At 39.3% G+C, this 16,195-nt stretch overlaps 1 protein-coding gene across 2 annotated transcripts in view; it reads right to left on the bottom strand.

The window, feature by feature from the left end:
- LOC143038500 (UPF0764 protein C16orf89 homolog) overlaps window positions 1–16,195 on the bottom strand; it is a 55,728-nt gene that overhangs the window by 37,979 nt on the left and 1,554 nt on the right. For both annotated transcript variants that reach the window (XM_076207747.1, XM_076207746.1), the window contains exons 2-4: window positions 11,931–12,032; window positions 8,123–8,296; window positions 6,257–6,411 (exon numbers count right to left, since the gene is read on the bottom strand). In XM_076207747.1, coding sequence (XP_076063862.1) covers window positions 6,257–6,411; window positions 8,123–8,296; window positions 11,931–12,032 — 431 coding nt within the window. The remainder of the gene's footprint in view (window positions 1–6,256; window positions 6,412–8,122; window positions 8,297–11,930; window positions 12,033–16,195) is intronic.

Here is a 16,195-nt window from a genome sequence, read left to right as displayed (position 1 = left end):
CTCCCTTCTTTGCTCAACAGAGATTCCCCTCATGTTCAAAGCCCCTTTCACTGCCTCAAGTTTCACTAGTTGGAAAACCTGCAGCCTCACAGTGGTTGGTAACAGTTCTTAGACTCTTCCATAGATCTCTGGGCAGGGCCTATGAGAGGGGGTTCAGCCAGTGCTTTGTTCCAGGGCCCAAGAGCTAAGAGGGACCTCACATCTACCATGCAACATTCATTCCTTTCAAGAACAAGCACTTTCTATTACTTGCAGCCCAACATACACTGGACTACCAGCATGGTGGTGCTCGTAGTACTTGGTTCGAATCCTGCCCAGGGCCGAAATTATTTCGGTATCGCTGCACTTCGGGTCGTTACTCTGACTCTCGTGGGCGGGGAGTTGGGGGTATGTGTGTGTGTAAGGTCATAGCATTACCCATAGATCGGTCATACGAGCTCTGAGCTCTCTTCTGGGAGGGAAATAATTGTCGATCACGAGTCCAACACGTGATCCAAAGACCAAGGTGAATACAAACATCACTATACTTATCACACCACAATCAATCAATCAGGGGCATACATCAGGAAATGCACTGCTTCACTCACATGCTGGTGCAAGTCCCCACTGTCTCTCCAAGCAAGCTCCCATACAGCCGCCCACCCTTCCCACTCCAAACAGCTCTCAACAGGTTTGATCAACCAGCCTCAGCAATGAATTCTGTGGGCATCCCCTTCGTCGAAGGTGGTCCTTTGTGGAGACAACCCTGTGAGTAGGATCAACATCAGGGAAACATGCCACATGCTTATATAGCCAGAGTTGACATTCACAAATTATACTGGTAACTGGCCTAGACTGAGACTCGCAGTACAGTCTCTAGTTTGATATGAAGTCATTCCAGCGATACACCACAATTCTCCTTAGGTACTTCATATCAAAGACACCGAGACAACACACACACTTCTTTTTATTAGTATCTACTATCAACAACTGCAGATTTACTGAACATCAAATCCTCAATTTTGAGAAAAATCTTTGCCTGTTTTGGGGCCCCAAAGGGATCTTGTACTGCCTTGCAAAATTTCTCTTGGAGACCCTGTCTCTGGGAAGAAACTGAACTGCTGTCTGTGCTGTATGAGTGTGGCACTGTTTATTTGTCACCAACTAAAAGAAGTAGGTGGAGGGGAGTAGTCATTGGTTGTCAGCTCTCTATGTGTCTGAGATCTAGGGCCCAGTCTGAAGATCAAATATCAGCCCATTAATGCTGTATCTCTTGATGGAGGAGAGAGGGTTGAAGAATTTAAAAAATGGGCAACTGTGCTGTCCACGTTGCAGGACCACACCAATGCTTCATATTGCATTCTGGGACAAATCAGACTTGGTGATATTCTTCATCGTGTCTTCTTCCATTCAGTGAAATGCCACTCTCATATTTCTCAGCAAATTATAAGTCTCTCCTCTTGTTTTCTTTATATTACTTTCTCTCCTGTTATTTTCTTTATATGACTTTCTTTCCTTTTATTTTCTTTACATGACTTCATGGTGAATGGGAGTGAAGTATGTGGGGATGAAATGGGTGGGAGTGGATTTTATGTCTGTTTTTTGGCTACCTCCCATGTTAGGGGGAAAGAGCCTTTGGTATGTATGTATGCTATTAAATCAGTTCCTTTTTTCTTTTAAGATTCTTTATTTCTTTATGCCTTTTTACCTTTGATTGCCTCCCTTGTAAGGAGGAAAATGTCCTTGCTATACCAGTATATATGATGTATGTATGTATATGCATTTCTTTATACTGCAGTTAATTTTTCACTCCTGGCTCTATTCATAAACCTTAAAAGTCTTCCTGTCAAAGTTTGCAATCCTCAATTTTCACCTTTCATGATCTTGGCATTATCTGCAAATAAGTTTGCATAGCTTTTTACTCCATTTGTCATGTATTTGTGTCAATGTAATGAGTGATCCTGGGAGTAGTTTACTGTATATGTCTAAGAAGAACACTGTTGGGATTGTCTTTATCTTGCATTCAGTGGAATGTGTTTATGTTGTGTAGAGTGAGGGTTAGGATTGTTCAAGAGCTTATCATTCATGACCTAATATTAATGTAAAAACTTGTGATTGCCTTCAATACTCTTACTATTCTATTCCACATATTTGTAGTATGCTCCACAAAGCCTCTCTATCATACAATTTCTCAAACTCCACCACCAACTGCATCCATCTCTTCTCATAATCAACCACAAGCAGTGTCATCTAAAAACAAAAATACTACTACTACTATGTGTGAATGATATCATGATGCAGCCCGAAGGTATTTCTCCCCTGTCTTCTCTTTTTCTGCATGAAGGGACGGAGAGGGGGAGCATCAATTAAATGAAGCAGACTTGCTGTGGATGTGCTGTGTCTTGGTACATTGTTTCTGACCCAGAGCAGTGGGCAAGATATAGTGATGACCTGTCATCCAGGAGGAGCCAAGAAAAAAAGGGAGGGATGGATGGTGAATGGGAGGGGAGTATGTGGGGATGATATGGGGTGGATTTATGCCTTTGACTTTGGCTACCTCCCTTGTAAGGGGGGAAAAAGCTATTGGCCTATGTGAGTATGTATGCACTACTATATAAGGGAAGTAGCCAGCCAAGACATGCACCAGCCCTTTACCCATCCCACACCCATTTGTTTTCCTTTTATCTCCATGTGGATGAAGGATCATCCCTGTCTCTCCATCAACTACCAGGGTCAGAAGCAATGCAGCAAGATACAGCACCTCCATAACAGATTCCAACACCCAAAACTGCTTTATCTCCACTGCTCATTACATGGTGACCCTCCCCCTTATCTATTCATGAGTAATGAGTAGAAGACAAGGATAAATTCCTTCAAGCTGCATCAATTTGCCATCTCATAACCACACTCCACCCAAACCTCTCGCTTTTTCTCTCCCTTCTTTGTTCAACATTCCTCTTTAATTCAAAGCCCCATTTACCACATCCATCTATCCTATTCTTGACCTTCTCCTCAAGTTCACTCCATCCACCTCTACCTTCCATACTCTTTTTATTAGTTTGTCTTCATGTCACATTCTCCCCTTGTATACTTCATCACCTTACTTTGACCCTCAATTATCTTCAACTTCCTTCTTTTGCACACCTTCCTAAACTCTGTCATTAACTTCCTTAATCCCTCCTTCGATCTTGCCACAAGCACAGTGTCATCAGCAAACAACAAATGGCTTATCTCCATTTTCTTTAACCATCTCCAATACTTGGCCCATTACCCATGCGTTTACCTCTCGCACCACCCTATCCATGTATTGAATGAACAGCCAAGGCAACATAACACATCCCTGGCAAAGTCCCACCTTTACCTCAAACCACTCACTCTCTCCATTTCTAATTATAACACAGGCTCTTCTACTCTCAAATAAACTCTTGACTGCTCTTAACAACTTTCCTCCTATCCCATATATCTGCAATACCTTCCACAGTGCCTTCCTGTTTACCCTGTCATAAGCCTTTTCCAAATCCATAACGCTCAAAAAACATCCTTACCTTTTCTTAAAGCTTTCTCACATATCTGCCTTAACAAAAAAAAATCTGATCCACACAACTCCTACCTGTCCTATACCCCCACTGTTCCTCACCAATTACTCCCTCTGTTCCTCTCCTAATCCTCTCAATCAAAACCCTCCCATAAACCTTCCCAACTACACTCAACAAACTGATCCCTCTGAAACTACTACACTCACACTTGTCCCCTTTTCCCTTGTAAAGTGGAAATATACAGGGACTCCTCCAGTCCTCTGGCAGTCTTCTTTTAGACAAACATTAAACAACCTCACCGGCCAGTCCACCATCACTGTACCTCCCTTTTTTAGACACTCCGTATGACACCCATCCACCCTATGTGCCTTACCTACTCTCATCATTTTAATAACTGCTTTCACGTCATCTTTCCTTATTTCTCCTCCATTTTCCTTATTCATCACTGGCTAAGATAAGAGGGACGGTGGAGGGGTGTGGAGTGTATTCAGGGATGGAATGGGCAGGAATGATTTTATGCCTTTTTCTTTTAGGCTACCTCCCTTGTAAGGGGGAAAAAGCCTTGGTATATGTATGGTATATGTATGTATCACTGGCATTTTCTTAGTGCTTCCCACTGCAACTACCTTTCCCTCGCTATCCTCCTTCATATTTAGTAACTCCCTAAAATACTCTGCCCATCCATTATCATCTCTCCATCTGCACCTTTTACCTTTTCTTCTCTACTTGATTTGTCTCTTCTTCTTCTCTTAATTTGCTTCCAAAATATCTTTTTATTACTTTAAAAATTTTCTGTCATACTCTTACCCCATTTCACACCCACTCTCCTCTTTGCTTCTTTTATCTTATGCTTTATTTCTCTTTTCTTTGTACCTCTCATGATTCTCTTGTCCCATTTCGTAACCAATCTGTGAATGCTCACTTCTTCTCTTCTATAACCTTCTTTGCTTTATCATCCCACCACTCACTACCCTTCCTTCTATTTCCTCCCATTCTCCTTGTTCCAGCAGCAAATTGGGAGTGGTAAGGGAGACTGGAGGAAGTGGGTAGCCTTAGAAACCTGGGTGCAAATGTGGCGAGAATGGGAGGAGTGGAGGTGAAGGTAGAATATACATTGAGAGAAGCAAGTAAATGCCTTGGATTAAAAAGCGTAATGAGAAATAGACATTTGGGAATGGATGCTAAGAGGAGATTGTATGAAGGAGTGATTGTCTCGACAACACAGTATAGGGAAGGAACATGGTACATAAGAGAGGAAGTGAGGAGATTGAATGTGTTTGAGATGAAATGTCTGAGAAGTATGGTAGGGATTACTAGGCTGGATAGAGTGAAAAATGAGGAGGTGAGAAGGAGAGTGGGGATGGAAAGGGAGTTGGGAGATAGGATTGATTTAAAGAGTACTGGGATGGTTTGGACACATGGAAAGAATGAGTGAAGAAAGATTAGTAAAAGAGGTGTGGAAGGTAGAGGTGGAAGGAGTGAACATGAGGGGATGACCAGGGATGAGATGGATGGATGGAGTAAAAAGGGTACTGGGAAAGAGGGGAATGTCTTTTGAGGATGGAAGGGAGAAGACAGACAATAGAGATGAGTGGAGAATGGTTGTGCATGGATAATGTGATGCATGGAAGAGAGTGGGTGGGGTAGGGAGTATGTTTGAATGATATTTTGATATCTCCTCTTTTTCTACATGAGGGGATGGAGGGGGGGATGATGATTAAATGAAACGGCCTTGCTGTAGATACCGTACAGACTTTGAAACTGTCATGTAGATTGTTTCTTCCATTTGATGTTATTGAAGATACAATATCTTCCATAACAATGATTGCTGATATTCTTACATACAAACCTGTAAATATGCAATACATATCCATAAAACTACAGTATATCTATTAGATAATTTAGTTTTTTTCTTTCCATACAATAGTGGTGCTGCCTTATTTTATGAGGTAATTTTATGTGGCAAACATAGACTTAAACTTGAATTACACCTCAGAATTTTAGGGGTTGATTTATGTGCCACATTGACTTGTATGCCAGCATATATGGTACCTTCAACTAACTGCCACCTCCTCTCCTTATACAACTCATCACCTTACATTTGCCCATATTTACTTTCAACTTCATCCTCTCCCATACCCTCCCTAACTGCCTCCAGCTGCCTTAGACCCTTCTATGTTCCAGCCACACACACAGTGTTATCAGCAAACAATAAATAAATCAATTAATCTATAAATGTTGCCTTGACTTTTATTGACTAGAAACTCAGAGTTCTACAGATGCTCTGACTCAAGGAATGTGGAAATGGTGTCAGAAGTGTATGTCTGTTTCCATAAATTTTCAACAGCAATCATGTGTAACTTATAGAATTATGTGCTTGATGAGGTCACAAAATTAAGTCCTAAACAAATGTAGGCGGTCACTAAAACAGTTGGACATTCCAACATATTGAGGTGATTAGCATAGAAAAATGGATCAACTGAACGTTCTATTGATGCAACTGATCAAAATCTAACCAGTTTTTATCAAAATCACCAAGATGTTTGGATATGGGAGGTTCTACAGTAAAATACAGTGTAATGTTATACAAAACAGGCTTAGTCATAATTCTGTGGGCAAATCTCAAATGTGCAGAAGCAAAACAAATATTCTATGTGCTCTATACTGCATGTACATCATATCATAAAGTCAAATATCATTAGAAAGCAAGAAAAAAATAATGCTGATTATGTTGCCCTAACCATTTCAGACACTATGGAGTAGAGGATTTGGTGGGTGAGCTGATAACCTTTCTGTCCAGGCTGGGTCATCAAGAGCTGACACTTCTGAGACATGGAACACATCATCCCCTCGGTTGGCTCCAACAACTCAATCATGCAATTGTCACTATCTCTTTCTAGTATATGAATGAAAACAAAATTTAAGTATTGTTTCATATGTAATAATAATAATAATAATAAAAAAAAAAACTCAAACAAATCCTGGTAAATTAATGTTCAGAATATCATGCCTTATCATCTGTTCATATCAGCATAATGGAGCTTTATCAGAGGTAAAAACATAAGATTGGACAATGGAGTTAATATCACTAAATGTTCATGAAGAAGGAAAGATTGTATTGGTATTTTGTGATCAATAACTTGCATTTCTATCCTTAACCACTTCAGTACGAGCCAAATTCTCACGGGCAGTATCAACTGTCATATGAACAATGCATAACACTACTCACATTATAAAACATAAAGTCAGTGCTATATTACTCATTCCCTTTTACTCTGAGTAATAATAAATACAGAAAACATTATCAAACCAGTTCACAGAATCTGGGGGTAACTCATGTACAAAACTACAAAAATATATATATAATCAAGATGCCAATGCTGGCATCCTTGTATACCCACTCATGCCTCCTGACACCTACGTAGGCATCATTGTACCAAAGTGGTTAAGAATAATATTGTACTGAAGTGATGTAAGTCACACAGGTGGTGAAGGAAAAATTCAGGGAGGGCATTGGAAAGGAGGAATAGTAAGAGGTGAAATGAATATGCATTTTTTTTTTAGTGGAGATTTGATTCAAATCATAAAAGAATGCTGAATGTCTAGTCTATACAGGTGTCATTAAAAACTAAAATCTATCAATTCAACCATATACCAAAGGCTTTTTCCACCTTGTACATCTCATTACTTGGCATTTAACCACATTTACTTTCAACTTCCTCCTATCACATACCTTCCCAAACTTCATCACTAACTGCCTTAGACCCTCCTCTGACCCAGCCAGAGGAAGGTCTAAATACTACATAAAACTGATGTAGTCAATCCTCGAACAGAAAAAGGGAAACATAAAAAAATATACCCTTAAACATTTTAAATCAGGGGTGTTTGTAAATTTTGATTGTGGTGCCTCACTTAAGCCCTTCATGAAATCATGCAAATATTATTTACTTCTGACATTCATAGGAATATTACTATTCACTAAGCCCACACAAATATAACAGACAGCAGTCCAATGTTTCTTTTTATGAAAAAGACTCAATGCATGTTGCTGACTACAATGAAATGCAGATTTTCCAATCACTGAAAACTGAAGGAACACCTATTACAGTATTATCATCACCCTCTGAATTCCAGTAGCTGAGTTAAAGGTATGATGTGGTCATTCTATTTAAGAGTTTCATTATAACATTCACATTACTTAAAATATCTATCCTAGGGGTTCCCAAACTGTGGGTCATGAACCTTTTTCTGGGGGTCATGGAGGATCCAACAATATGTATGTACATTCAGCCACACAGACCTGCGTATCAATTTACTTGTATCAAAAAAGCAAACACATACTTTCCATTAAAATATGTGAATTAATAAATCCTTGTTAATAAACCATAATAAAAAAATATTGCTCCCTGCTGGGGTTAATCTTTTAAATCTTAAAATAATGTACATGCGATATTAAGAATTACTACATTTTCAGATAGCTTATAAAGGTGGGGGATCATGGTAGGCTTGGTATTACTGAAAGGGGTCACATACTGGAAAAGTTTGGGAAATGCTGATCTATCCAGACATGATTTGTATCTATAAAAATCTTATTCTATATATCTTACCTCTGAACTCCAGTGGTTGAGTTAAGGCTACAGTATGGTCATCCCATTTCAGAGTTTTATCAATACGTCGATGTGAATGTGCTATATCCCACGGCAACACCAACATCCGGCGTAGATGTCTATAGTACCCCATTTCCTCCTGCAGATGTGGAATGGCATACTTCACTGCTCTGCCTGCAGCATTAATGTAAAGTCTAAGATTCTTACTGCTCCACAATAAATGACTATCAATATATTCTAGAATGACTGCCTCATCTGTCAAGTGACTGACATAGGTAGAAAAAAGATTAAAGATTATGACAAATGAGAAATCCAATCCAAAAATTCTGTACCCTTCAATGCTGTGTAATTATTATAATCAAGTATGTGATACAGAAGACCAAGCTATAGCTGTTGATGCAGCCAGTCCACCAGGCATGAGTGATAACCCAGGTAGTAGAACGAGTCCCAAAAACTCTGGCATTATTCTAATACAAGACCTAGCACCAACAATGGATCAGTTTCCCAGACCAACTTCAAAAACATGATCATTTATGTTCAAAACAGGCACACCATAATGAATTATTGGCTGGAGAACTATTCAATTAGCGGTGTGCCAATTCATCAGCATCAGCAAGAATTGAATTTTTTTTGGTGAATCAGCATCGATCAGAATCGGCATTTTTTTAGAAAGGGAATCGGCATCAGCATTGGCAATATTTTGCCGATGCCAATGCCAATTCAGTAATTCACTTATCATTCATTGTTATGGTGGTTGCATAGAGCACATGGAGAGAATGAGTGAAGAAAGACTAGTAAAAAAAGGTATGGAAGGCAGATGTGGAAGGAGTGAACATGAAGGGGCAACCTAGGATGAGGTGGATGGATGGGGTGAAAGGTGCATTGGGAAAGAGGGGAATGTCTGCTGAGGAAGGACAAGAGAGGACAGAAGATAGGGGTGAATGGAGAATGGTAGTGTATGGATGATGCTGTGATGTATGAAGGGGAGTGGGTGGGGGATGGGGGGTAAGGGAGTATGAGCGAGAAATAAATTGATGTAGCCCAAAAGTAAATGAGAGAAGTAAATGCCTTGGGGAATTTTCTCCCCATCTTCTTTTCTGCATGAGAGGACAGATGGGGGGGGTCACCAATTTAATGAAGCAGCCTTGCTGTGGATGTGCTGTCTTGCGACACTGCTTCTGACCTAGGGTAGTGGGCAAGATGCAGGGATGACCTGTCATCTAGGAGGTGCCAAGATAAGAGGGAGGAAGGGAAGAGGGTGGAGGGGAGTGGAGTATGTTAGGGATGGAATGGGTGGAAGTGGTTTTTATGCCTTTGTTTTTTGGCTACCTTCCTTACATGAGGAAAAAGCCTTTGGTATATGTATGTATGTATGTATGTATGTATATATATATATATATACACATATATATATATATACATATATATATATATATATAAACATCTTTTCAACCTCAAATAATTTTTAATTCTATGCCACCACAGTCAAGACCGACAAGGAGCTCAAGGGAAACATACATTGGAAATCTAAATGTGGTCGAGCCGAGGACTCGAACTCAGCTCGGACATGACAAAGCATCAGTGACTTAGCCCATTATGCTATCAAGATATATATATATATATATTGTATATTTAGGGCGCAGATTCTCACTAATACACACGGAGTTAAACACAACAGCATTTTGGCACTGGTTAATCTTCTTACTGAGATTTTCAATTTTCCTCACAGTAGGTCTCATTTCAGGAGGGTGGGCAAATACAAGCCTTCCAAATTCTTCCATATTTAATTTAACGTTTCGACTTCAGGGAGTCATCTTCAGAATGGTTACAAGAGAAAAGTCACAATTTTCAAAGCTACATGATTCACAATTGACAATGGTGTACAGACAACATGGGTTTAAATATGGGCCGCTTGGGAACGGTGCATGGTTCGTGGTCCGTTACGTAGCCGGATACTACGTCTTGGAAGGGAAGGGGGAGGAGGAGGGGGAGGAGGAGGGAGAGGGGGGGAGTCAGGTAAGGTAGGTCTTCTCGCTGGGTCACCACGCTGGTCATGTGGGGGTTGGTGAGGTGTAGGAGGGGGAGGGGGAGAGGAAGGAGGTGGGTGTTGCTGTTGTTGGGCGGCAAATCTCGTGGAAGAATTAAATAGCGGGATGGCGGAAATCATATTACATTGAATATTAATAATTGGAGCTCTCTCCCTAATGTGGATGGCTTCAAGCATTTTTAGTTCCTTAATTTTGGCACAGTGTGCAACTATCCTAGTGTTATCCACGATTGTCTTCCTATCGATTAAAGCCTGGTGGTATTGGAGGTGGTGTTGTTTAATTGCTCCTTGTTGTAAATGTAGGGACAACCGTCTACTCAGTTGGCATGTCGTGAACCCAATGTATGAAGAATTACGAGGTGCGCAGCCCCCAGTTTTACAGTGATATTCATAAATGACATTGGTTCTCGATAATATGCCGCCATTGCCAGACAGATTGTTTTTCACAACAAGGGAGCAGGTACGGGGGTTGTCATAGAATATATATTTATATATAGACACACACACAGTAGTAGAGCCTATGTTAGAATTAGAAATGGAGAGAGCGAGTGGTTTAAAGAAAAGGTGGGATGTGGATAGCTTTAGACACTTGGGGGTGAATGTGGTTGGAAAGGGAGGAGTGGAGGTATAATGTAGACAGAGAGAAGCAAGGAAATGCTTTGGGGGATTAAAAAGTGTAACAAGAAATAGACATTTAGGAATGGATGCTAAAAGGATAGTGTATGAAGGGGTAATTGTGATCACAGCAATGTATGGGGCAGAAACATGGAATAAGAGAGGAGTCTAAATGTGTTTGAGATGAAATGTCTGAGAATTATGGTAGGGATTACTACGCCGGACAGAGTGAGAAACGAGGAGGTGAGGAGGAGAGTGGGGGGGGTTGAAAAGAAGTTGGGAGATAGGGTTGATGAGAGAGCATTAGGATTATTTGGATACATAGAATGAGTGAAGAAGTATTAGTAAAAGAAGTGTGGGAGGCAGAGATGGATGGAGTGAACAGTGGGGGGCAACTGAGGATGAGATGGATGGATGGGGTAAAAGGGGCATTGAGAAAGAGGAGGATGTCTGTTGAGGAAGGAAGGGAGAAGACAGAAGAGAGGGTTGAGTGGAGAACGGTTGTGTATGGATGATATTGTGGTGCTTGGAAGGAAGTCGGTGGGGGATAGGGGAGTTAGGGAGTGGATATGTGTGAATGATATTTTGATGCACCCCAAAGGGATTTCTCTCTTTCTTCTCTTTTTTTTTTTTTGCATGAGGGGATGGACAGAGGGGTCACCAATTAAATGAAGCAGCTTGGCTGTGGATGTGCAGTGTCTTGCTGCATTAGAGAGAGAGAGAGAGAGAGAGAGAGAGAGAGAGAGAGAGAGAGAGAGAGAGAGAGAGAGAGAGAGAGAGAAAGAGAGAAAGAGAGAGAAAGAGAGGAAGAGGAAGAGAGAGAGAGAGAGGGAGAGAGAGAGAGAGAGAGGGGAGGGAGAGAGACAGGGGAAGAAGAGAGGGAGAGAGACAGGGGAAGAAGAGAGGGAGAGAGAGGGAAGGGAGGGAGAAAGAGGGAGGGAGGGATGAGGAAAGATAAAGAGAAAGAGGAGAGAGTGGGGAGATGAAGGGAGGGAGAGACTTACACACAAAGACAATGACAGGGCGAGAAAGAGTGTAATATCAATGTGGTACTGATGGCATAACTAGCACATTTCAATGCCTGTAAGTAAAATATTAACAACACTACTTCTTTAGAAAAGACAAGTGTTGGACACTGATATTTACCTGATCTTTTTGCAATCTCTGACAAGTTCTTCTTCATGATTTCATCCATGGTGTCAGATAGGAATCCCTTCAGGTACTCAGCTACAAACAGGCTCAACTGACCTTTTCAACAAAAGAAATGAAGATTATATTATAAAAAAAAAAAAAAAAAAAAAAGGTTTTGTGGATCCTTGTGACATATTAAACTCCTGGTTATCTAGAGCTGTTTGATTTAGACTTTTGATTTAGTGAATAAAATTACCAATACAGAAAAATCCAGCATTAAATGACTCATATATTCAGTGCCACAAGTTGCTTGAAAGACGAATGTTAGTTTTGAATCTAATAAAGGAGTTTTATGTAAACAATGGTTTTAATTCAAAAGTGGTTGATGTAATGTATGAGACAGGATTGGGTAACTGAATTACTGAAAGGAGGAAACATAGTAATCACGGGAGACTTTAACTCAAAAGAAATATCTTGGGAAGAAACGACAGTGAAAGGTGGAGAAGACCTTTGGGGAAATATACTACTGGATATGACCTTTGAATACACAATGACTCAATGGGTAAAGAAAAATACCAGATATAGAAACAATGAAGAACCATCGAGACTAGACTTAATATTTACATCAGAGCCTGAAATTGTGGATAAAATGGAATATAAGACACCAATTTGGAAGAGTGACCACACACTAATAGAGTTCGAACTAAAAGAACAAATTGATTTGAGAAGAAATGAAAAGATTGAAAAGGAAGACTAATGTACAATAAAATGGATTTTGAGAAACTCAGAAAATTCTTTCAAAATGTAAATTAGGAAAACTTCTTAAATGAAGAAACAAAGATGGAAGAGAAATAGAACATATCAAAAATATGTATCCAACTAAGTAATGAATATGTAAAAATATGCAGGGAAGAAAGGAGAAACTATGAAAAAGACATAATAGACAAATGCAAGGAGCGAACTAAACTATTTTACAGGTATGTGAATGCTAAATTACAAGATAAACATGAAATAGTGAAACTGCATCAAGGGAATGACGAATATATAGATGTAGAAATGGCTAAAATTGTGAACAAACATTTTAAATCTGTATTCACATTTGAAAGTACACCAAATTGGGATGAAAGACAAAGAGAAAGATCCCCCCAAATGAAAGAAATAACTGTAACACAGAATGAAATAAGGGACCAATTAATAAACCTTGACATCAGAAAATCACAGTCTGGATGGAATTGCAAATTGGATATTAAAAGAATGTATGGATGAACTACCAGACAAAATATATAAGATAATTGATTACTCACTCAAAGAAGGAAAGGTACCACAAGATTGGGAAAATGCAAGTATTGTACCAATATATAAAGGGGGAGATAAGGAAAACCCAACAAACTATATACCGGTCTCCCTTACAAGCACAATAACAAAAATATATGAAAAAGTTATCAAAAGTAGATGGATTAAACATCTGGAAGAAAATAATATACTGAATCCAAAACAATTTGGTTTTAGACATGGAAGATCATGTGCCATTAACTTGATTTGATTTTACTCAAGGCTAATACAAATAATGCAATAAAGGGGTGGATGGGCTGATTGTGTTTTCCTACATTTACAAAAGGCATTTGACAAAGTACCACATAAAAAGTGACTAAGAAAGCTCAAAATAATTGGTGGTATACAAGTAAAGCTATTGAAATGGATGGAAGATTTCTTGACTTGGAGAAAAATGTGTGTGATACTTAAAGACAAAAATTTGATCTGGGAAGAAATGATAAATGGAGTCCCACATGGTTCTGTATTGGCTCTGATGATGTTTGCTATATTTGTATATATAAATGACATAGATGAAGGTGTAGAATGTTATCTGAACTTCTTTGCAGATGACACAAAACTACTAAGGAAAATAAGTACAGGGGAAGACTGTGAATCACTACAGAGAGACTTGGATAAAGTCTGGGAATAGAATCAAAAGTGGGAAGTGAACTTCAACACCAAAAAATGTACTATAATGGAGTTTGGAAAAAGTAAAAATAAAGTACCAGGGCAATATAAAATTAGTACAAAGGAAGTAAAAAAAGTTAGCTTGGATATGGACCTAGGAGTAATCATTAGCAGACATGTCACCAGACAAGCGCATCAAAAAAATAGTCAGAGAAACCTTTAATTCAAAGATCAATGAAAGTGGCCTTTGACTACTTGTATGAGAAAATGGTGAAGAAAATATTAGTCACACTGATAAGACCAAGATTGGAGTACACTGTGACACTATGGACAGCCAGTACAAAAAAAATATAAAAAAATTAAAAGAATCCAAAGAGCAATGACAAAGACAGCATCAATACTCTCTAAATTGACATATGAACAAAGATTGTCTACACTGGAACTACCAACCCTGGAACAAAGAAGGGAAAAAGGAGATCTACTGGCCATTTACAGAATTATGAAAAGGATGGAAGTCCACAGCAGAGAAGATTTATTAAAGTGAGATAAAAGAAGAACAAGAGAACATGAAAAGAAACTCAAAAAGGATAATTATAGAAGAGATCTGAAAAAGAATAGTTTACCACACAGAGTGGTGGATGTATGGAACAAATTGGATGAGGCAACAGTGTGTGCAAAAACTATACAAGAATCTAAGAACAAACTAGATGCTGAAAGATACAAAGACGGGTCACTACAAGCATAACTTCCTTTCCATATAATACAATTAGGTAAATAAACACACACTGATTGGCAAAGGTCTGAAGTACTTCACTGTCACTCCACACCACTCAAGTCATGGTGTGGAGTGACAGAGAAGATTTATTAAAGTGGGATAAAAGAAGAACAAGAGAACATGAAAAGAAACTCAAAAAGGACAATTATAGAAGAGATCTGAAAAAGAATAGTTTCCCACACAGAGTGGTGGATCTATGGAACAAATTGGATGAAGCAACATTGTGTGCAAAAACTATACAAGAATTTAGGAACAAACTAAATGCTGAAAGATACAAAGACGGGTCACTACAAGCATAACTTCCTTTCTATATAATACAATCAGGTAAATAAACACCCACTGATTAGCAAAGGTCTGAAGTACTTCACTGTCACTCCACACCATCACTCAAGTCATGGTAAAGTTTTTCTATTACCCAATTTACGGTTTGAGAGCATTAATGGTTAGGTTAGGTAATAATTTTTTTTGTAAAATTTTAATTTTGACCATTGGAAGAATATAGCAATACAAAATTAAATAGTAATTTTGTAAATTAAAATGTATCAATGTAATATGCAATTTTGTGTGCAGAAATGAAAATAAAAAAAGTTGCTAAAACAGATTTCTTCAGTAACGAAGTCGTGTACGACGAATGGTACGCCATGTTTGTTATGGTACATGCCGACGTCGGAGAAATGAAAGGACGATAAATTTGTCTAAACTAAACCAACCTAACCTGTGTTTAATAAATCATTACCTGCAAATTAGATGTCATCCGGCTCGTCCTCGTCGTCGTCGTCGTGAGAGACGTTGGCAGGCTTTTCAACCACTGTATACATCTCATATACACGATGAGTAATATAACCCCAGTCATATAACCCACTTCTTCACTCACTGTCCACCACAAGCATCAAAACGCAAAGTAAGCATCACGAGGCCCAGTGCGATCCACAAGTCCCTGACACACCAAGTGATGTAACGGGACGGGTGTAACGGTATCGTTACATCATCTCCATCCAACGTTACTTGTAGACACAAAATGTAACGGGGTCGTCACATCATCACGAAAAAGGGTTCACTTGCACAAACACCTTTAGGTTTTTGTTCTTTATTTGTCGTATCAAAAACAACTTAGTTTACACACTATTACACAGTCTTATCACTAGGGCACGTCACTTAGAACCGACCGCTCTTCGGGTGTGTGAGCTAGTTTTCATGCCCGGAAATGATGAGTAGACAAATTCTAGAGTTGCCCTCAATCGTGAACTTATGTTATTGTCTTGTTAGTCTGTTGTCCCACAAGGGTGGGGCAACTGCATTAATTACGTATTGATGTCTACTATCATACATGTTAATTATATATCCAGGGGAGGACCGTCAGTATACGTAATATCGTATGTCAGTACTGGGTGGCTACTAGATTGATCGCGTGTGTTCGTCTGTGTGTGTGTGTATTGTTTGGTGGTCGACGGTGTTGTTGCGAAGCCAAAGGATTGATGTGTCAGGGACTTGTGGATCGCACTGGGCCTCGTGATGCTTACTTTGCGTTTTGATGCTTGTGGTGGACAGTGAGTGAAGAAGTGGG

The sequence above is a fragment of the Oratosquilla oratoria genome, chromosome 24 (genome assembly GCF_046742065.1).
Source record: "Oratosquilla oratoria isolate Oo_2021 chromosome 24, ASM4674206v1, whole genome shotgun sequence".
Lineage (NCBI taxonomy): Eukaryota > Metazoa > Arthropoda > Malacostraca > Stomatopoda > Squillidae > Oratosquilla > Oratosquilla oratoria.
Note: the sequence above shows the minus strand (reverse complement) of the source record. Positions and strands in the feature narration are given on the sequence as shown.